The following is a 22,541-nucleotide window of genomic DNA, read 5'->3' on the forward strand; positions in this document are numbered from 1 at the left end:
GAGTCCTGCTTCTAGATCCCTTCCTCAAATACCTGCCCTGATTTTTTTGAGTATAGACTGTGGTATGAAAGTATATACAACATAAATCCCTTCTTCCCCAAGTTGCTTTTAGTCATGATGTCTTTCTGCTGTAATAGAATCCATAAACAAGACACCTCCCATCCAGTAAAGACTTGATCAGTGATGGTCTTCTTCCTCTCTAGCCTCTCCTGTTGACTCTTTTATGCTGGTCTTCAGGTTCTGTCCACTCACTGTACTTAATCTCTTCCATCTACCTCTTGGATGACAGATGTAGTTGTTTCCCATGTGCCATTGAATGTCACTCTTTCTAATCCCACTTATCAAGTGCTACCTCACTGTTTATCTCTAAAAGTTCCTTTTGGATGCTCTATAAAAGGCCCATCCTTGATTTCAACATATCCTTGGTATTTTCCTCTAACTTCTCCATGAAGTTAGCACTAAATACAGTCTTTTTTTTCTAGAATAGTAAGTGTAGATTGCTGACATGGCTCTCTGAGGATTGTTTCTGGCTGTTTTAGTATTTTCTACTGTAATCAATATAATAGGAAACAATCTGTGGAAAGACCCAGAGGCCTAATTTCAATGTGTTTGCTAAAGAAACCATTTAGGTCTTTCTTTGCATAAAATTGAATTTACATCTGAGATCACTTTAAACTGTGTTTGGACTTGCACTTTGAAATTGTATATTTGTTAGAGTCTACCCCGATCCTAAACTTTCATGGGTTTCATCTCTAGGGAATCCAAAGACAGAGCAGAACCCTCCACCACCACCACCCCTCAAAAAATGGAAAACAACTCTTTTCCACGTCAAGTGCCCAGCATATCCAGGATATGTAGGAAAAGTTCTTTGTTCATGTACCAAGTCTTTCTAGTGGGTCAGGAGCTCCACCAGCCCTACATACTGGAATATCAGCCAAGAGCTAAGAGCCAAGAGCTAGTATTCAGTTATAGAAGTACACTAAACAGCAGAGTTAAGGTGGTGATTTCTTATATGGGTCAAGGAGAAGTTTCCCTTCTTTAAGTTCATTCATGTGTGAAGGTATTGTTATAATTGATATTATTATTAATACCATAGTTTTGATGTCAATGAACTAGATGTCCTAAGTCTCCTCTTTGTCCCATGTCTATAAATTCATTGTTGGAAGACCTACATAAAACCAAGAAACAATTCTTTACTAGTCAGGATTGTGCCAAGACCTTAAATAACTAGACATTTTAACTAATCAAGATCTCCCAAACACTGCATGTCAGGCCTTTTATGAAAACGCGCCTTTCCCTTTGTTTCATCTCTCATTGATTCATTTTTTCCCTCTCACAATCTATTTATGAAACAGAGCATATCAAATGGCTAAGTAGTAAGATAGTACACAATCTACAGATGTTCTAATTTAAAAGAGGAAAGACCTTTCAGGGCAACTTTAAAACACTTTAAGTAAATATTCATTTTAAAAAATACTGAAAAAAATAACCTTGTTGTGCCTAAGTTGGTAAGGGAGGGTTACTACTTAGCCACTGGGATTTTGCCACTTTTTCAAAATAAACCATCTGTGGTCCTTTAAAGGTCTATTAAAATATGTACACTCTACATTTTACCTTCCCATCCTTTATGAGTTATCAAAGATAATAAGTACCTCATTTTGTTGTAGGCAAGATGTGAAATAATTATGCTTCATATTTTGTTGATAAGAATGATATCAACAAGCTAGGTTCAGAAGCAGGTCAAAAATACTCAATTTTTTTAGCAATGAAAGTACAAGAACATTAATTGACTTATTGTATTATGTGACATACAAATAATCTTCAGCTTGGGACATTAATTAAATTATAACAGTAACATCATGGCTGCCCCACAGATTGTCCTCTTAGGAGCATCTTTGCAGGACCCCGTCAGTGTAAAACTGCAGCAGTCTGTATTCCCACTAAGGAACCCTCTTGGGTGTGTCAACTACTAACTGCTGTAAACCTGTGCCCAGGCCATTGCTTGAATGTGTTGAGAGATGACTATAGCATCAGAGAGAATAAAAAAAAATCTGCAATAAGTTTATTTATAAATTATTTAACAATAAAAATCTTCATTATTACAACCCATTAAAATTTCTGTTGAATCTCCAGGCAATTGTAGTGAGCAGAAATACTCTAATTTGAAGACAACAAGGGGGGGTGTATTTTCCAACAACAAAAGACATTCTCTTTAGATCATTCCTGGCCAATGATATTATCAGATTGGAAGGAAATTTTTTAGTAATTTTAGTAATTATTATGCAGTTGCAACATGTTAGTAAGCCTGCTAGTCAAATACATGCAGTGATTAAAAATTATGTAAGAGCCAAGGAGGTGGCTCAGTGGTAAGGACACTTTCCAGGCAATTAGAAACCTAGTACAATCTCTACAACCCACATACACATGGACAGAGAAAACAAACTCCAAAAGTTGTTCTCTGATCTCATAATATGACTCATGATACACGTGTTCACATCATACATACAAACACACACTAAATAAACATATATATGTATATATGAAAATTCTTTGATGGAATTATTCTTATTTCTTTCAACTACTTAAGTTCTGAAGTGTGGTAGGAATGAACACACTGTTTAACTTGTGTAGTTTTGAAGGAAAACAATGTAAGATTTACATGTGTATTTTTTTTTCATATAAAAGGGGCCAGAGAGTTCCACTGTAATAGGTAGAAGTCTGAAACACTTTCTCTTGTAGAGTTTGAATTTTACCTATGGATTACTGAGTTCAAATTCCTTTCAAATGTGAATAAAATATAACCAGATGTAATTACTCCACCACTGTGATGTATGTATGGTGGCTACAATGCCTGGGGAGAATTAGATGTTATAATGACTTGGGAGACGTGATGTGGACCTCATTGAAAGAATTAACAAAATAAATTATGAATGATGTATTAGAGAACTATTGAGGGGAACAAGGGGAAACCTGTTTCAGAATGAAAGCCTTGTGCAATGTATGGTTTAAGTCATCTCTATGCTGATGCATGCTGGATGGACTACTTTAGCTTAGCAATTCTCAAATAGGTTGTTCTAAAACATGACTTTAGAAAGACTGTTGAGGAACTCAAGAAGCTTATTTTAATGTTAGCTAAATATACTGTTTAAAGTGCTCTCAGGGGGTAAAGGTACTTACTACCAAGACTGGTGACCTGGGTTCCATCCCAGGATTCCCATGGTGGAAGGAAAGAGCCAACTCTCCTAAGCTGTCCTTTAATTTCTGTGCAAGTGTGCATTTGTCTGCATACAGTAGTATGTGTGGACACATACACACATACACACACACACACACACATAAATAAATAAATAAATAAATAAATAAATAAATAAATAATAGTATATTGGTTTTTATGTCAAAATAATGTATTTTATTGTAGTGTGTTTTATATATCATGAATACACACACATATATGAATAAGTTGTGAAGTGAGTGTGTATTTGTTCTTATTCATCTTTGGTTTTCTATTGATTTTTTTCAATCAACCATATTAAATTTTTTATTACTTGCCTTAGGGAAAAAACCTGAACATATAAAGTTTAAAAATGTTAATTCACAGTAAAGTTTAAAATACGTGTTAACAGAAATTACATAGTTTCAAAGACAAACCTCAATGGGAAGAGTAACATTTTCTTCCATTTTTTGAATGTCTTTAATGTTGAGTTTAATGGAAGTCAGTTAGATTTTTATGTATATTTGCTTGAGCAATATGTTGTAAATGGATAAAATCCCTTCTTACCCCATTTACAGTTAGTAAGGGAAAGGGTTCTTCAGTACCAGACCCAGGCTCTACAGGCGACATTTCTAAAATCTCAGAATCTTACTATCACAGCATCTTTTACTTTGGACTGATCTTGCTCTTGCATTCATGATTGCTTGCACAGCATCATACAGTGGCCACTTAGAAAAATCCGGTGTAATAAATTACACCAGTCTTCTAAATACTGACATGCTGCATCACACAGCACCCCAAAATCACATTAATGAATTTCTTTATTGCTCCAGTCAGGAAAGTCTTTGGAAGCTTTCCAGCTCATAGTTGGCATATGCTTCTTCCAAAATCCTATCTTTCATGAAAAATGCAAGATTTCTCAATAGGAATGAATATTATTAGTCTTACTTAAAATGACAAATTCAACTTTAATCTTTCTCAAGAAAACCCCTGTCACAACTCAAGTGTGAATGACCACTGTCACAACTAAGTCTGACTGACAAGCATCTAAGATGTGCCTGCTCACTGTTCATTCGAATGAGCCTTTGAAACCTGGCAGGTTTCAAACTATTGACCTTAAACAGTAAATATATATTATGCATGCTGACACAAAGATTATGAAAAGGTCACATGGGACTTTTGTTTATCAAATTCGAGTAATTAGATCCAACAGAACTTGACAGATATGAAGCAACAGTGTTAAAATCCTGGACATCAGGCAGCTCGGGGATGCCATCCTTAAGAGGGAAGCAGTGGCTGGGAGTGCAGAAGTGGCTACAATTGCTACCTGCAAACTGAAGCTTCCCAAGCCTCAGCAGGAAAGAGAATGAAGGTGGCCAGTGGCTTCACAAAGCTTAAGAGATGGCAAGGATGCCTCTACAATGATAAGGTGATTGGAGTTTGGAGGCAGGGGATAGAAAGAAGCCTATACCAAGGGCTGTGGAGAATGCACTTAAGTAGGATTCTGTCCATAAAGTTCACTCATGTGTCTGTAGAATCTACTCAAAACCAATGCAAGGAACACACAGATTCATTCAAGGCAGAGTATAGTTTGTGTCTCTTCTGGCAAGTGTGGTAAAGTTTCATTACTCCCAAAGCATCAGGTTTCTGGGTACTGGAGGCAGAATTATCCCTGCATAGCGAACTATACTGGTTCTTCCGCACAAATTTAATAACAAGTTTTAAAAGGAATCAGCTGTTTTTGTATAATAAAACTTCATCTGCAAGAAAACCTAAGAATAACTATAGAAATAAACACATAAGTTAAAGTTCACATCTGGTAGCACATTAAAAGTGACCTAGCATGCAAAGAAGGAGCTTTTCCTTCATAAAAAAGGAGGAACATCTGTTGTAAAGGACTTGAATCCAGTATATGTAGATATTCAGAAAGCACAGCAAATAATCAAGCAAGATATAGCCATGTTAGGAAAAGTTTTGTAGTTTCTTAGCTACTCAAACACAAACTTGTACTGTTTTCTAGCCATTTTCCCACTGTTTACCTAAGAAAAATGAATGCATATGTGTACACAAATATTTATAGAAATGCTTTATTACACAGATAAAATGGGTATATGTATCCATGAAAAGATAAATGGATATGCACATAGATGTATATTCTCATATAAGTATGTATGTATAATTACTATAGAAATTACTATAATTACTATAGTAATTAGAATTACATATAATTACTATAGATAGGTAGATAGATAGACAGATAGATAGATAGATAGATAGATAGATAGATAGATAGATAGATTAAACTCATACCAATAAATAATTGTGAAGCTGTACAAAATTTCAGGGGAAATGATATATTTACTGTATCATGAGGGTCAGTCGTAAATAGGATTTAAACTGTTTTAAATTGTAGTTGCACTGTGGTTAGTGTTTGGCATCCCTGACTTCATGCATGCTGAATGACAGCTGCTTTACTTCCCATGGGTTTTGTACCATAGTACAATTATGTGTAGCTTGGTGTGTTGGGATAATTGTCTTGTCCTTACAGAACCTTTGGTCGCTGTTCAAATGCACACTTTCCCTAGTAGGCATCATATAGCCTATTTGCCATCTCAAGATTTGCTAATTCATTGTTTTCTCCACTCTTGCATCTATAAGAAGAGATGAGTCCTATTCTCATGCTCCATTTTAAAAACTGTGCCATTGTGCCATGACTCCAAGATATCACAGGGACTTTTCTCTCTCCCATTTCACTATAGCTCTGCCATAGAAATGTCTGTCCTCTCATCGGTTGGCAGAGATCAGCGTCTGTCCTTCCAGGGTCTGTATTTCCTAGCTAGTGGCCTTTGTCTCCCCCTCTCCTCAGGTTAGGGGATTCTGCACTGCCTGTAAAATATACTGAAAATTCTCCATACCTCTCAGCATCTAATTATACCTGGACACTTTTTAGTTACCAACAGGATTCAGAGACCTCGTATGGTGATTTGAATATGCTTGGCCTAAAGAGTGGCACCATTAGGAGATGTGGCCTTGGAGTATGTGTGGCCTTGTTAGAGCAGGTGTAACCTTGGAGGAAGAAGGTCACTGTGGGCGTGGCTTTAAGACCAGCAACCTAGCTTTCTGAAAGCTATTCTTCTCCTAGCTGCCTTTGGAACAAGAGGTAGAACTCTCTGCTCCTCCAGTGCCATGCTGTCTGGATACTGTCGTTCTTCCCACCATAATAATAATGGGCTGAAACTCTGAAACTATAAGCTAGGCCAATTACATGTTGTCCTTTATAAGAGTTGCTGTGGTCATTGTGTCTTTTTACAGCAAACCTAAGATACCCTACATTGATTTTTCCCCCTAAGTTAAACAATAGTTACTTGATTCCAACAGTACAGGTATAATAATAGCTTAATACATTTAAGAGAAAGGCCAGTAGTGCTGTTTTGTACCTTTAGACTTTATTAAATTCTGAAAAACTATTATGTGACAACTTTAACATTTAGGAATTGGATATCTGCCTTGAAATTAATGGTTCATTATTACTTTAGAATTCCAATTAAAATGATGGATTGTTTGAAATGTATATTACTCAAAAACTCTGAATTATGAATGTGAGTTCAGGTATCTGACACTTTACAAAGGGATTTCTTTTGTCCTAAAGTACTTCTCTGCTTTACATAATTTATTAAATAGATGACTTTTTCTGAGACTGTAGAGGCTCAGGTTTCAAGGTCCCGAGTTTATGATACATATTCTAATTCTTTTAAAGATTTTTATTTGAATCATGATAAATTCTTATTTGGTTTTATTTCATTTTCTACATTTGTTTGTGTATTCCTTTCTTTTTGGTAATTTTTATGTACATTTAAAATGTAGCAGTCATCTGCTGTAGTAAAGGCATTACTCCCAGGCTTTCCTGAACATCAGCTTAAATATCAGAGTGAAGAAACTCTAAAGATGCAGAGCTTGGTACCTTCAGGGGGTTGACTCCAGAATGCCAGAGTTATCATAATCAGAAGCTCTTCACACCCCTTATGTAAGTGATACAGCGTTTGTATATGTCCTATGCACACAAACCCTAGTATGTGAAGGACACTTTCAATCTTTAAATTAATATTGTAAGTACTGCATTATTTAGGAAATAATGGTGACAGAAATGTCTGTCTACATCTGGTACAGGCATAGTTTTATAAACTACTTTCAATCAGTGTTTCATTGGATCTTTAGATTCAAAACCCATAGCAGCAGAGGACCACTAGCATAGAGCCCATGAAAAGGTAGACTTTTAATCTCTGTTAACTCAATATAATACAAAACTTCAAACTATATATCAAGATAGTTGGAAGCTTGAGTTTCACAGAACTGTAAAGCAGGGATAAAAGGACCCTTTATGATTAAGCCATCGGAATCGAATGTTTACTCATGATTCATCATCTGTGTTTTGTTTAGACATGTTCTGCTCTAGCTATTAATCAAGCACTTGCTAGTTGCAGTAATTACTTTGCTGGTAAGACATTTGGATAGTATTTTCTAAATGTTAGTAATATTTACTCTACCCTACCATTGTGTGCTAGAAGATAAGAAACTATAACAAGGCTAAAAGCTAGGGACTGAAGAGTGTACTGGGGACTGACTTATTATATTTTTATACTTCACATATAGAGCAAAGAAAGAGACTTGGGTTCTTTTTACATTATTCTTTATTTAGGAACATACTAGGTATTTTAATCTAAAAATGAATATTTTTGAAATCAAACATTTTATGATACCACTAATGGGAGTTCATTTATAGCCATATATTGAGGATAACTCAATTGTTTTTATTGATATTTATTGAGCACCTGTCAAGTTCAACATGTAGCAAAATAGTAAATTTTTTATTTTGTAGATAATGGAGAAAGAATTAGTGAGAAAATGTATATGATTGCTATTAAAGTTTTTCTCTTCTAGTCATTGTTCTGTTGAGGAAACCAATCTGAAATCTAAATCTAATGTCTAAGGTAAAGTAGTAGTAGAATATGTAGCTAGGATATTTATACAGATGTATGTAAATTTGTATGACATATAATATGCAAATTAAAGTCTATACATATGAATATCACATATGAGATTCATTAGAAAAATATACTCATATTTGATAAGTATGTATATTTATACTGGAATTCTTAAGATACTTAAGAATTATAATTTATATTTTTAAGTATAAATACTTATGTATTTATAATTTATATTTATACATATAATTTATGTATATTACATTCATAATAATATCTTTAGAAGTTATTTAACTTGAATAACTATATATTCACACATACACCACACATACAAATTGCATGATATATATATATGTATATATGTGTATATATATAAAACAAATTATTTATAACAACTTGTGTTTATAAGCCAAAGATTACATTTTTGTAAATATCCCCTAGGCATGTAGAGTTTATATGGAAGCAAATAAATAAGAGCATCTCTTAAACAATATTGAAGTTTTATTTTTTCCTCAGTGAAGAAAAATCTATATTTCTTTCTTTATTTTTGTAAAAGTTTTGTAAAAGATTTTTCTGTTATGTGCTACTTATGGCTTTAGGCTAACTTTATCTGCTTTTTTGAGTCTTAAGATCTTGTTCTCTTTCCTTTAGAATTTTGAAATGTTTTAGGAAAGGAAGAGAACTTTCTGTTTGTCTCAACAATTTATGGAAGAGGATGCTTTTAACTCATACAATTAAAAATATCTACAAATCATTTTGAATGGTCAACTGAAATTCAATAATCCAACATTGGGGATTAGTTTTGTGTATATTCAAAATAAAATCCAGTCTGTTGTGATAAACTGAAAAGAGCATCAGAGCATGAAGTATCAATATAAAGGTGTTATACAGTCTACACTGGCCTTGTACTAATTCTGTAGCCACAGGTGGTCTTGAACTCTTGATGCTCCAAAATCCATCTGCCTCCATACCTGATTTAGTCAGTACTGAGGCTAGAACCCAGGGCTTTGTGCATTCTATTCGAGCATTCTCTGAACAAAGCTATTTTAAGTATTTATCTTTGGTATTGTATCATGTCAATGGAAAAGTTAACTTACACAATGACTAACAAGGTTTCTAAAATGTTCCATTGAATAAAGCTAATTTTGCCAGTGTTAATGTTCTTTGTATTGATTTTGGTGACTCCTCTGTGATAGATTATTGATCTAGGGAGTGATTAGTTTTAGTGACAGACAATACTTTTCTTGAAAATTATTGTCAAGTTTCAGTTGTTATTGCAGCTTTTCTGAGCATACTGATTCAAACACAAGGACATCAAAAGTCATTCTCTACAACCCACTTAAGCTGTGGAGAAGCATTGGCTAGCTCTTTTTATCTTTCTCTGCTAACTTTGACAAATCAGAAAATATAGCCAGCTCCACATGTTACCTTATCCAGGCCCAACATTTTTGTCAAGTATATTTTGTCTAGAAAAAAAATGCATAAGTTTTATTCAGACAGAAGTAAAATGCTTCTTTCCAAACAACAGTTGAATCTGGCAAAGTCCCAGTACTCTGAGTTGTTACAACTCTGATTTTAATTTGCTGTCATGAACTTTGATTTCCTAGGACCTCTACTGGTGTAGTTTGTTTGTCTCAGGAGCTCTAGCTCATTGGGGTTTCTTTATTTTTAGAAAGTAATTAGTTTTGGAAAGCCAACCTTAAATTTGAAATGATGTTTTCCAATCATGTTTTTGGGCTCTGTTCACTCTGCTTGGGCGTCATCTAATTTCTGATTACCATCAGCCTTTCAGAACTGTTCTGTGTTTGCTCTAACTCAGTGGTACATGTCAATATCTAGTGTTCTAAAGCAATCATTTTCTTAGACAATCTATGTCTTACTTGCATATTTTAGAAGGAGATGATGCATATATTTAGCCTGAGGTCATGATCAATTCATTCCTTGGTTTGAAATAAGTGTGCATATTTTATTCCATAAATTATTCTGTAAAATATATTTCATTGTAGAAAAAAATCAAGGTTGTATACATAATTGATGATATATATAGACATATACATATAAAATCAGATAGATGATAGATTTGATAGATGATAGGGTAGAAAGATGAGACTGACAGTCTTCAAATGCCTTATTAATAGAGGCAATGTGTATATATATATATATATATATATATATATATATATATATATATGATAAAACTTAGAATATAGAGATAATTACTCCTATGATTTTTGATAGAGAAATGGTTAGTCTACCATATATATATGCATATATATATATATATATGCATGAAAGGTTTTTTGCTTGGATTTTTCAAGTTATACTAAAAAGCGTTTCTCAATGTTAAATATTATCTGATAGAATTTAATTAGTGACATCTTTTCTCTTACAGCATACTTTATTTGTTTTCCTATTGCTTATTTAGCTTCCAGTTTTCCATTTGCAATCACAGAGATCTCTCTTTGTTGTATCCCTAAGATAAATAAATAGCTCTATATAATTCAACATTACAGGGAAATTCTTTTCCAAAACAACAACATTTTTATACTGCTGTGATAGAATACTTTGTTTTACACTATATTAAGTAAAATCTGCCTCTTAGTTCTTTCATCAATTAAAAAATGTAGTTTCATGCAACGTTGAATGGGGGAGTGGTACACAAAGGCACGATGAAATTTCTCAGAAAGCAGGTTTAAATTGCTAGAGAAATAAATTGATAGAGAAACAACAGTTTCCCCTGTTGTAAACAAGACCATAATTAGTATAAATCTGGAAATTTGGGGGGCTTTGTGCCCTAGTTTTTCAACTTTCATAAAACAAAAATGAAGCAAAACAAAATGCAATTGCTCTTAGAAGTGGCTGAAGTCTGCCATTGGCTCCTCTCAAAGCCTTACCAATATTCCTTCTCATTTTGGAGCTGGTAATTTCCTTGTTTAGAAATGATTGATGTCAAGTTTCAAAGTGGTTCTAGGTTCTTATGTCCCCAAATAAGGAGATGAGTCAAGTCACACAGTTGGAGCAGAAGTAGATTTTTTTTTTTTTTACTTATAGCAAATGAAAAACCTTGATGGAGGAAGTGATCAGGAGCACTATGAAAGTTCTACTCCATAAAGTATGTGGGATCTTTTCTTCATTGCTACAGCACAGGATTTTCTGTGCATGTTCCCTTTGCTGTATGTTCTACCATGTGTTAAATGTGTCATGAGCACCTTAGATCTCTACCAAAATTATATGTTTTAGTATTATAACAACTGTTGGTGGAGAATAATATTAATTTTGCACACACAAAAAAAACCAGTAAACAGATTGAAAGTATGCCAGAACCCCAAAGGACTAGCAAGCCCAGTGGACTAAAATAGTCTCTGTTCTTTTATCACTGACATTAGGTGATCTGCATATGGGCCAGAGGGAGTGGCCAGGATCTTAGATGAGAGTCCATGTCCTTCCCAATTCCATCTTTCCCAATTACATGTTGTTATCCACAGGCTAGCTAGTAATGGTCAAGATGTTTTCTTGCAGCAAGCACAAAAGATAAGATGAAGATGACAGCTGATATGCTTAGAGTAACTCATTATTTAATACCCTTTTAAGCTGGTAGGATAAGCACAGATGGAAAATGAACACCTTGGTTGCTGGCAGTCTTGAGTTCAGAACTCATAACTGGCCACAAACCCAGAAGCTAAGCACTAGAGTCACATAGTTTCATTCTTTCAAGGTCAAAGACATAATGTTTTAAATAAGTGGTTCTCAAATTTCTTAGTGTTAAGGCTCCTTAATACAATCCCCCATGTTGTGATGATCCCCAACCATAAAATTATTTTCATTACTATTTCACAACTATATTATTGCTACTATTATTTATTATAATGTAACTATCTAATAGGCTGGTAATCTTAGGCAACCCCAATGAAAGTGTCATTCAACCTCCAAAGTTGTTTGCAACCCACATGTTGAAAGCCACTATTGTAGATGATTAAACATTGACTTACTGTTCTAGGATTACGCTGACCACACTTAAGAATTTAGATTTCCAGCTCCTGAATTTTGGCTACTGAGACCTGGAGCTCTTGAATCCTTGATAACTCTATAGCACTTCCAACTTTGGGGACTCTCAGTCTTCATAGTCTTAGATCCTGCCTTTGGATTTGCATAGTCTCTACTTTTCAATACTACCACATTCTTAGTAGTATTGGATTTGGTCCTTTTGTCCTTAGCCACTCTTTACTTTCTTATGGTGCCTTTAATTTCTGAGCTCTGGACACTTTATGGTCTTTACTCTGCATTGTTCTCTGAAACATTTTTTCCCTCACCAATACTGCCAATTCTGGGTTTGGAAGATCTAATGAGGGTCTTCTCTGCATTGTCAGTGATAAGACAACAAGTGGGCACAAAAGACCATTTAGGAAAGTGGTTCTCTATCTGTAGAGTAGTGCTCCTTATGGACTCAAACTGCCTATTCACAGGGGTTACCTAAGACCATTGGAAAACACAGATATTTACATAACTATTCATAACAGTAGCAGAATTGCAGTTTTGAAGTAGCAATGAAAATAATTTTATGGTTGGGAGTCACCGCAACATGAAGAACTGTATTACAGGGTTACAGTATTAGGAAGATTGAAAACCACTGATTTAGGAGGTGATTTTAATGGGACTTTTCAGTCCAGTGCTGGAGATAAGGATGACATCAGTGTATAAATGAGAAGCTTCCAAATCTCTGTAAGAGTAGCTAACAGGCTCCTAATACAGTTAGGAAAGAGCCAGGACACACCTTGCTAGTCTACAATCCCACCAATCATGACATGTCTTACATTTTAATTATCACAGATTCTATACCAATCACAGGCTTCATGGAGACCCAACCCTCTTTCCTGTTTATCATATACTGTTTACTGATTCACTATGGTGCTCTCCATCCTCCTTGCCTAACTAGGGCATGTCATGCTATGACATGATCCAGAGCAGCTAGAGGCAGGAAACCCCGGAGCAGCTGCAGATGACATCATGTAGCGGTCAGCAGAGCTTGTCGAGCATAAAGATAATTTTTCTATCCACCAAAGGCTGGAGTGATTATGTATAAATTATGTCATGCCTTTTTGCTAAGCAGCATCAGTGTTTGAGGCTCCCGTGTTCCTCAAGCAGCACGCACTCCCTTGAGGCATCATTAAAATGTTCAAAGCAGCCCGGTGATCATAGTGACCATATATCATCAGGTTACCTAGAGATGGGTGGTTTTGCTGAAAGCTTCATCCTCATAGCAACCAACCTCAGAGAAAGTTCTATAAACTGCCATTCAAGGGACCAGGTGCCTGCTGGCGAGGCTTGTGTTCATCCCAGGAACAGTGAGCTTTAAGGATGCCTACAATGCAGAGATGCCAACAGCAACACTATTCCTAATGGAAGCTAGCTGTGTTTAACTGTCTGCTAAAGACCTATGAGAAGAGTTGGGTCACATTAGGGTGTCACAGAGTAATTTTACAATTTTATATATTAACAACTTTACCGAGAAGGAAGTCAACTCTTCCAGTTTGTTTGGACTGAGGTGTGGTGGAGAGTTTCCTGACACATAGAATTTTCATCACTAGAGTCAGAAAATGCCTAAGCAAACTGGGAAGAGTAGCTGACCTTCTCTGAAGGCAGGAGAAAGGATACAAATTCTGGGGTTGTAAAGACATAGCAGTCACTCATAGCAGCCAGGGTTGGGGGTGGTCAGTCATCTTTGATGAGTGGGTACTGTTCATGTGTGCAATGTGCCTTTAAAATGGCAGAATAGCCCTGTCTGGTAACACGGAAGTATTCCTCAGCACAACAGCAAGAGTCCATCCTGGAAAGGAAAGCTCTTTTTACTTGCCCAGGCCATTTTTTTGTAGAGATTCCTTTTTCTTTTGCCATTCCCTTCTTTGGGGGTATGAGTTATACTTTGAGGTGATACTAAAAGTTACAGATGCGACCTCATTCTAAAAATCCTAATTCAGGCTATATGGTCTGAATAAACACACTTTGGGTTTCGAGACACTGAATAGGTCTTTTTAATATATGTATATGTGTATATATATATATATATATATATATATATATATATATATAGGTTTATTATTCATCACGTTTTTCTTTCTTTCAATTGAGAAAGAATTGAAATTTCAAAAATTCAAATGTTTGAATAATTGAGACTCAACACTGCTGCTACGTGTTAAACAAGACAAACACCAGTCACTTTACCACTCTTTAGACTCTGAAATACATAGTAATATATTTCATTGTTCCTAGAATTGCCATAAAGAACTCACTTGAACTGAATCACTTATTTTCCTAGAACACTTAAACATTTTAATGAATACTCTTTATTTATGTTTTGCATATGTAGCTATGTAAGTATATGCACATATGTGTGAGTGTGTAAGGAGGCCAGAAGAAGTTGTCAGCTCCCCTGGAGTAAGAGTTAGAGTTACAGGCAGTTGTGAGCTGGGTGTTGGAACTGAACTTGGGTCTTCTGGAAGAGCAATAAGGGCTGTGAACTAAGTCATTCAGCAAGCCATGCATCTCACTATTAAACTTAGTGAGTAGTGTTATTTTACTTAATAATTGTTTCATATTTATGTTTTAGCTCAACCTGCCCTGGAACTCATTATGTAACCCAGGCTGGATCTGAACTTTTAGCATGCCTTTTCCCTCTTGCAAATTCTGGAGTTGCAGGTGTAATAAGCATTCCCTCCTTATGGTTAGTACTTAAAAATTAGAATATGTATATGCAAGTTAGTACTTTGGCTTAAATGTACTAAGGGAACTTTTTTTTTCATAGTCGTCATGCAAAATGAGCTTCCTAATATTCCGCAAGTTTATTAATAGCAATAGAGAACTGTGATATTTGAAAGTTTTGTGAACGTTTGACAAGCTGATGAACATATAATCACAAAACTAGTGTGGCTTAGTCATAAGTATTATAATAGTATTTAATCAAGAAATATTATTTTAACAATAAAGATTATTATTTCAACTATCCAAGACTCACTTCCTGTACTGATGAAATTTATTCCACAGCAATTGGTCTTTTAGTAGTGGATGGAATGATGATTAATTATATTCATGCAATTTTTCCCCAGGTCCTGAAGACTACCTTGAGGTCAACATTCCAACAGACTCAAGAGCAAAATATCCCGAGGACACAAGCGGACAGGAGGAAAGTGACAATGTAGCAACTTTGGGACCATCTGTGCCTCAAGTACTAGTGCTTCCTGGGGAAATTCCATGTGAGGTCGGTGCTGCTAGCCTTTGTTTAAGGGCCCGGTTGTTTTCATAGACACCATGTTTTACTGTGATGTGATTTTAGTTTGCTCTTTTTTACATCTATGTCCTCAGAACCTAGAATACAATCTAGCACCTAGTAGGCATTTGATACAAATGCTTGACTTTTATAAAGTGTGACTTGACACTTTAGAAAGATACATACATACGATATATAAAGCTACTTTTAATAACTTGATTTCACAATAAGCAGATTAAATATTTTTTTCCTAAAGGAATATTCATTGTTTAATGGAACTTAAAATCATTTTTTGATCACCATTTTGAAATTGTAAATGTATTATGGAATGGTAACATCCTTCAAGGTGGAAGAATTAATCTCTCAGGAATAAAACTATGGTTAGAGGTAGGGTTTGGAGAAAGGAACAATATAAAAGCATTCTCGTTCCTTCCCCTGTGCCTTTCTTGGATTGACTAACTAAAATAAACCAGTGGAAGACTTTGGATCTCAGTGCTGGATCTCAACACCTACAGTTTCCTTGGGTGGAAAGGACCACAGTATAAAAAAGAGCCTTATGGGAGATTCTTGAAAAGGTCCATCTAGAAGAAGCTGGTGGATTTATGTGACTTGACCTCAGGAGGTTTCTGATGCTGTCTGTCAATGAATGCTTCACTTTCCTGTCAGGTCTTGAGGAAATAGAACCACTCAGAGACTACCACAGACTTGCTGGGAGTTCGAACTGTGTACTTCCCAGATACTAGACACAGATGTATAGGCAAAGACAAGTTACCACAGAGTAACAGAATGGGTACTTACATTGAGGAGAAAGGGACTCACTAGCCAAAGCTGGCAGCTCCTATAAAGTCAGAAACAATGGAAGAAATGGGGGAAAGAGCAGTAAGAAAAGCAATGTGATCTAGTCTCCAAGAAATGAAATTAAAGTAGGAAATAAAATGACACTCAGAGTAAAAATAGTTCTCCAGGAGTTATGCAATGAGTCTAAATAGCTGATTTAAAAAAATATCTGCAGCAGTATAATTTGAGTATTATAAAAACCCTCCCTGTATTAGTCACATGAAAATTGAACTTCGATAGCAGGCTTCAGTTGTCCTCAAGCAGACATTCCTTATGTGGATGACTCGTCAGGGGTCCTGTCAATAGATCATCATAGGCTTTTCTTATGTTTATGGATATGGATAGAATTCTTTCAGGCCTGATAAAGTTAAGTTACTTCAATATCAAATCTGTCTTGAGAATCCTACTTAAAAACAAAAACAAAAACAAAAACAAAAACAAAAAACCTTAGAAGTCAAGAGATCACCTAAGGCATTTTAAATCCAGAATTATGCTCCAATTTTTCAAAATAATCTCATCCTTTGGACCAAAAATAGTTATCCCAGACAAATCTTTGGCTCTCAGTAAGTAGATCTTAGTATAATTTGAAGCACCACAGAAAAGACCATTTGGTTCCAGCTGAGTGAGAATTGTGTTTCTGGTTTCCCTGGAAAATGTTGAGTGTATGCCAATGATCTGAAATGACAACCTTTGAACCTCACCTCATTTCTGGGAAGTCTTCTAGGTAGTGGGTGAGCAGAGACCAAAGCCCTTTCTCAAAAGGGACAACAGAGATGTCTCTGGGATCCTAAAATGTCCAGAACCTATCAGTGCTATCCCCGACAGTTTCTAGGCAATTGAAAGTGAAGCCTCATTCATCATACTTCGCACTGTTGAAAGCCATAGTTCTATATTTCTAACACGCTGACATGACTGTTTGTCTGATAGGGGCACAGACTTCCTTCCCTATGAAGAGAATTAGTTATTTGCTGCCTCTCCTCCCACGCTGTTCCTCAGCATCACGCCTGCCCTGTCGCTTCTAGCTGTACAGAAGCTGGGTCTGTAGATCTGCCTCCTACTGCATTTCAGCTCACTGTCCACTCTTTATCTATAGAGATGGCCTTGGTACACTGTGAGCTGAGGCAGAGCTTAAGGCTGTTCACTGCCTGTGATCCCAGGATCTGGGGAGCATCGATCCTTCTGCTGTGTAACCTTTCCCAGCACCTTTCTTTCCGCAGATTATCAATTCCATAAGCCTTGACAATCTTGTTCAGCTTTCAAAACAGGAGAAAATGTGATTTTTCTCTTTAGTATCGATCCATTGTTCTGCTTATAAGGATTATTCCCTAGCTCTTTGAGAAACAAATAAGTAGGGGGTTCTGTGTACACTTAAACTGGCTTCTTGATAGAGCCTATTTTTTAAAATAAATTATTGTATTTTTAAATTAATTAATTATTTTATTTCTTTACATTCCAAATGTTGCTCCCCTCCTGGTTCCCCCTTATAGAGTTCTTCCCCATCCTCTCTCCCCTTCACTGCTGAGAAAGTGTCCCCCATATCCCCCTGATCTGGGGCATCAAGTCTCTATAGGATTAAGCTCATCCTCTCCTACTGAGGCCAGACAAGGCAGTCCTCTGCTTTATATGTGTGGGGAGTCTCTGACCAGACCATGCATGCTTTTTGGTTGGTGGATAGAGCCTTTCTTTAAGTTTCTATAGGATTGTATACTTTCTTCTATTTTAGTATAGAGTCTTTTCATGTGTTTATTGCTCAGGCCATTTGACTTTGTAGCACATTACTCTGGATTTTGTATTGTAGAGTAACAGAAGGAATAAGGTGTTACTTAGGTCTGCCAAAAGTAGCCATTGACACATCCATTGTCACCTTTCTGACGAAATCCACGTGAGTTTGTTGATGATATCTAGACCAGCAACTCTTGTGCACACTGTCCACATTTCAAAGATGTGGCTCCACAGTGGTTCAACACTGGGAAGAGTTTTCCCTTTCTTTTACAGGAGAAAAACCTGAGAAAAGTTGCAAGCATCTCTGATGATCACAATTGCTACTGACGTCGAGTTGATGGAAACCAGAAGGTGCAATGTATTGCATAATGCACAAGGCACACATGACAGTAGCTTATCTTATCCAGAGTAGCAATCCTACTAAAGTTAAATCCTGTCTCCTGGTGTACACCTACAACAAATGAGTCACCATCCCTTCTGCCTAACAGCGGCATGGAGAACTCATGCTCCTGTCTGAGACTTCTGTGAAGTTGGCACAGTGGTCCGGTGTTCACTTACTTTGTGAGACACTGTCAGCTCTTTAGTGGGGATTCCATGAACATCTTTCCCACATCTTACATAAAGCTTTCAGAAGCTCTCTTCTTGGAACGCTTACCTCTCCTGCTATTTCTGTGAGTCCCTGTCAAAGAGGTAGTAAGGATGGCTCTCTCTCCTCTGCAGAAGCACAGCAGTTGAAAGTAAGCTTTTTTCCTTCATCTTGTTTTATCTGTGTGGAAGATCCTTCATGTATCACCGGCCCTTCCTTCTAATTCTTTCTCTGTCAGTATGGGGCACATTTGGTGTTAACTGCAGAAGCTCATGCAGTATGTTTACCAAGTCCCATGAGCCTACCTGTGCTGAGGTGTTATCTTTTAACATACAGTAGTCCTGAATATGTGAATAAGCCATAGACCACTGTGTAAAAGCCCTAGTAAACTAATAGTGATCTACTGGGCTCGCAATCCTCTACCTGTGTTTAAATTTCAGATCAAAGACCCAATCAAAACTGCACTGCATACATATTTTATTATAGACCAAATCACTGTCCTTTTGATGAAATGTTAAGTTTTGTGAACAGTAGAGCAACCTTTAGTGTTTATAAGTAGCAACAATCATAACTTATATGTGAATTCTTAGACTCCCCCAATAAAGGACACAAACTCAGGGGTCAAAATATGAAGCACTAAAATCAATCAATAAAATAATAATAATAAGCAAATAATAATACTAATAAATCAAAATCAATAAAAACAAATTAATGATATTTGAATATCCTAATGCTTTCTCCTTGGATTAAATGTAGCCCTGCAGCTAAAGCCAGACCTTCTGTCTCGGATTAAGCACTTCACTTCAGGGAGCTGTAGATGTATGTAAGGCTCCCACATGGAGGGTGTTTAGTAACAGAGCCTAGCATCTCCAATTCAAAACCGTCATAGTTTTATAAACATTTTATTTTTAATTTTTAGAGGATCCACTATATCCATAAGGCTCAGAAGATATGAAAATGATATATCAGAGTATTGTGGATGAAAATGCCGTCATAGTATTTTGGATGAGGAGACCTAACAAGATAAAAAAAAGTTGACTTAGGAATGGCCTGGTACAGATGGAGATGTGAATATGTTTGAGCTCCATTGAAAGTTCTAAAATTCTTGCAGGTTAAAGTTAGAGGGAGGATGCAATAAAATCTGAGTTGGACTTTGGTAGGAAGTATAGCCATGAGGAGGCAGAGGAAGGAAGAGCTAATTAACAGAGCAGCAGCATCTTTCAACAGAACCAACTGCTTAACCCCCAGTACAGAATGCGAATGCAAAGCCCTTTGTTCAGAATAGTTTGCATTTCAAGGCAATGACAGCAAACTATTAAGCCAATGCTTTTTTTAATTATATATTTTTATTTTCTATATTCTTTGTTTACATTCCAAATGATTTTCCCTTTCCCAGTTCCCCCCTCCCCATATGTCCCATAAACCTTCTTCTCTCCACGCATTCTCCAATCACCTCCCTCCTTTTTCTCTGTTCTGATACTCCCCTCCAATGCTAGATCAAGCCTTTCCAGGATCAGGACCCTCTCCTTACTTCTTCATGGGAGTCATTTGTTATGCTAATTGTGCCTTGGGTATTCAGAGCTTCTGGGCTAATTAATATTCACTTATCAGAGATTGCATTCCATATGTATTCCTTTGTGATTGGGTTGCCTCACTTAGGATGATATTTTCCAGATCCAACCATTTGCCTAAAAATTTCGTGAATTCATTGTTTTTAATTGCTGAGTAGTATTCCATTGTATAAATATACCACATTTTCTGTATCCATTCCTCCATTGAGGGACATCTGGGTTCTTTCCAGCTTCTGGTTATTATACATAAGACTGCTATAAGCATAATGGAGCATGTGTCTTTATTGCATGACATGATGGGGAATCCTTTGGGTATATGCCCAGGAGCTATAGCAGGGTTCTCCGGAAGTGTCATGTCCAGTTTTCTGAGGAACTGCCAGATTGACTTGAACTTCAGGTCTCTGAAGAAGGAAATTGAAGAAGACCTCAGAAAATGGTAAAATCTTCCGTGCTCGTGGATTGGCAAGATTAATATAGTTTAAATGGCCATCTTGCCAAAAACAATCTACAGATTCAATGCAATCCTCATCAAAATCCCAACTCAGTTCTTCACAGAGTTAGAAAAAGCAATTCTCAAATTCATCTGGAATAACAAAAAAAAACAGGATAGCTAAAACTATTCTCAACAGTAAAAGAACTTCTGGGGGAATCAGTATCCCAGAACTCAAGCAATACTACAGAGCAATAGTGTTTAAAACTGCATGGTATTGGCACAGTGACAGGCAAGTGGACCAGTGGAATAGAATTGAAGACCCTGAAATGAATCCACACACCTATGGTCACTTGATCTTTGACAAAGGAGCAGAAAACATCCAGTGGAAAAAAGATAACCTTTTCAACAAATGGTGCTGGTTCAACTGGAGGTCAGCATGCAGAAGAATGCGAATTGATCCATTCTTATCTCCTTGTACTAAACTCAACTCCAACTGGATCAAGGACCTCCACATAAAACCAGACACACTGAAACTAATAGAAAAGAAACTGGGGAAAACCCTTGAGGACATGGGCACAGGGGGAAAGTTCCTGAACAGAACACCAATAGCTTATGCTCTAAGATCAAGAATTCACAAATGGGACCTCATAAAATTACAAAGTTTCTGTAAGGCAAAGGACACTGTCAAAAGGACAAATTGGCAACCAACAAATTGGGAAAAGATTTTTCACCAACCCTACATCTGACAGAGGGCTAAAAACTCAAGAAGTTAGACCCCAGGGAACCAAATAACCCTATTAAAAATAGGGTACAGAGCTAAACAAAGAATTTTCACCTGAAGAAATTTGGATGGCCGAGAAGCACCTTAAGAAATGCTCAACATCATTAGTCATTAGGGAAATGCAAATCAAAACAGCCCTGAGATTTCACCTCACACCAGTCAGAATGGCTAAGGTTAAAAACTCAGGAGACAGCAGGTGTTGGTGAGGATGTGGAGAAAGAGGAACACTCCTCCACTGCTGGTGGGGTTGTAAGATGGTACCACCACTTTGGAAGCTAATGTTTTTTAAAGTCCTTTTAAGTCCTGTGTGTCTGTGAGGGTCTTGAACCCCAGAAAGCCAACCTTGGTACAAATGGAGACGCAGGTACTGCACTTAGGGTGTCTTCTCCTTGGAACTTTTTGCTGCAATGGTTGAAAGGTGGCACCTGCCCTCTTTTATGGCAGGACTCTGGTGCATAAGAAGTGTCACATGTAGGAATGCTCGTAAATGAGAAGAAGAGATCTTTGAGAATAACATCTTTGGAGAGCACAGCCGTGCTTACCAGTTCCAGAGTCAAAGAGGGAGTGATGCGGGCATTGAAAAGAACACTGAAGAACTTTCAACAACGGCTAGTGAGGGCTAGAACCAAAATGAAATGCAAAGCCATTATTCTGGGTTGAAGGGAGAGATACAAGGACACGTGAAGAGCAGATATGTCCCTGTTCCTTATAAGTCGACATGTTACATGTCAGGGGCAGGAGCAAAAGCTGCTATAATGGTAATTCCTTGTAGGTGGGATCTGTTCTCTCGTGGAAAGAGAAGTTTAAACCAGACTTGGACAAATATTTGGAATGCTACCACTATGATGAAGAATGCCTAAAGTGGACCTGAGAGATTGATAGCATTGCATACCACATGTAAGAAGGCCTTGGTAGTCCCCGTGAAGATAGAACTTTTACTAGTGTGTGATTTTGCTTAAAGCAATAACACTAGAGTAAGAAAAATTTAAATTGATGGATTTTAATAAATATATCATGAAGGTGTATCTGTGAGTTAGCTATCTATTGTTAGGATGAATTTATAATGACACGAGCTTTTTGAGAGATGATATCTGAGAAAAATCACAAGATATTTTACTTTTCACAGCATCAGATAACATAATATAAGGAATAATTTG

At 36.5% G+C, this 22,541-nt stretch overlaps 1 protein-coding gene across 7 annotated transcripts in view; it reads left to right on the top strand.

The window, feature by feature from the left end:
* Bank1 (B cell scaffold protein with ankyrin repeats 1) overlaps positions 1-22,541 on the top strand; it is a 274,298-nt gene that overhangs the window by 58,484 nt on the left and 193,273 nt on the right. For all 7 annotated transcript variants that reach the window (XM_052179174.1, XM_052179172.1, XM_052179173.1 and 4 more), the window contains one exon: positions 15,294-15,445. In XM_052179174.1, coding sequence (XP_052035134.1) covers positions 15,294-15,445 — 152 coding nt within the window. The remainder of the gene's footprint in view (positions 1-15,293; positions 15,446-22,541) is intronic.

This window comes from Apodemus sylvaticus, chromosome 4, assembly GCF_947179515.1.
Source record: "Apodemus sylvaticus chromosome 4, mApoSyl1.1, whole genome shotgun sequence".
Lineage (NCBI taxonomy): Eukaryota > Metazoa > Chordata > Mammalia > Rodentia > Muridae > Apodemus > Apodemus sylvaticus.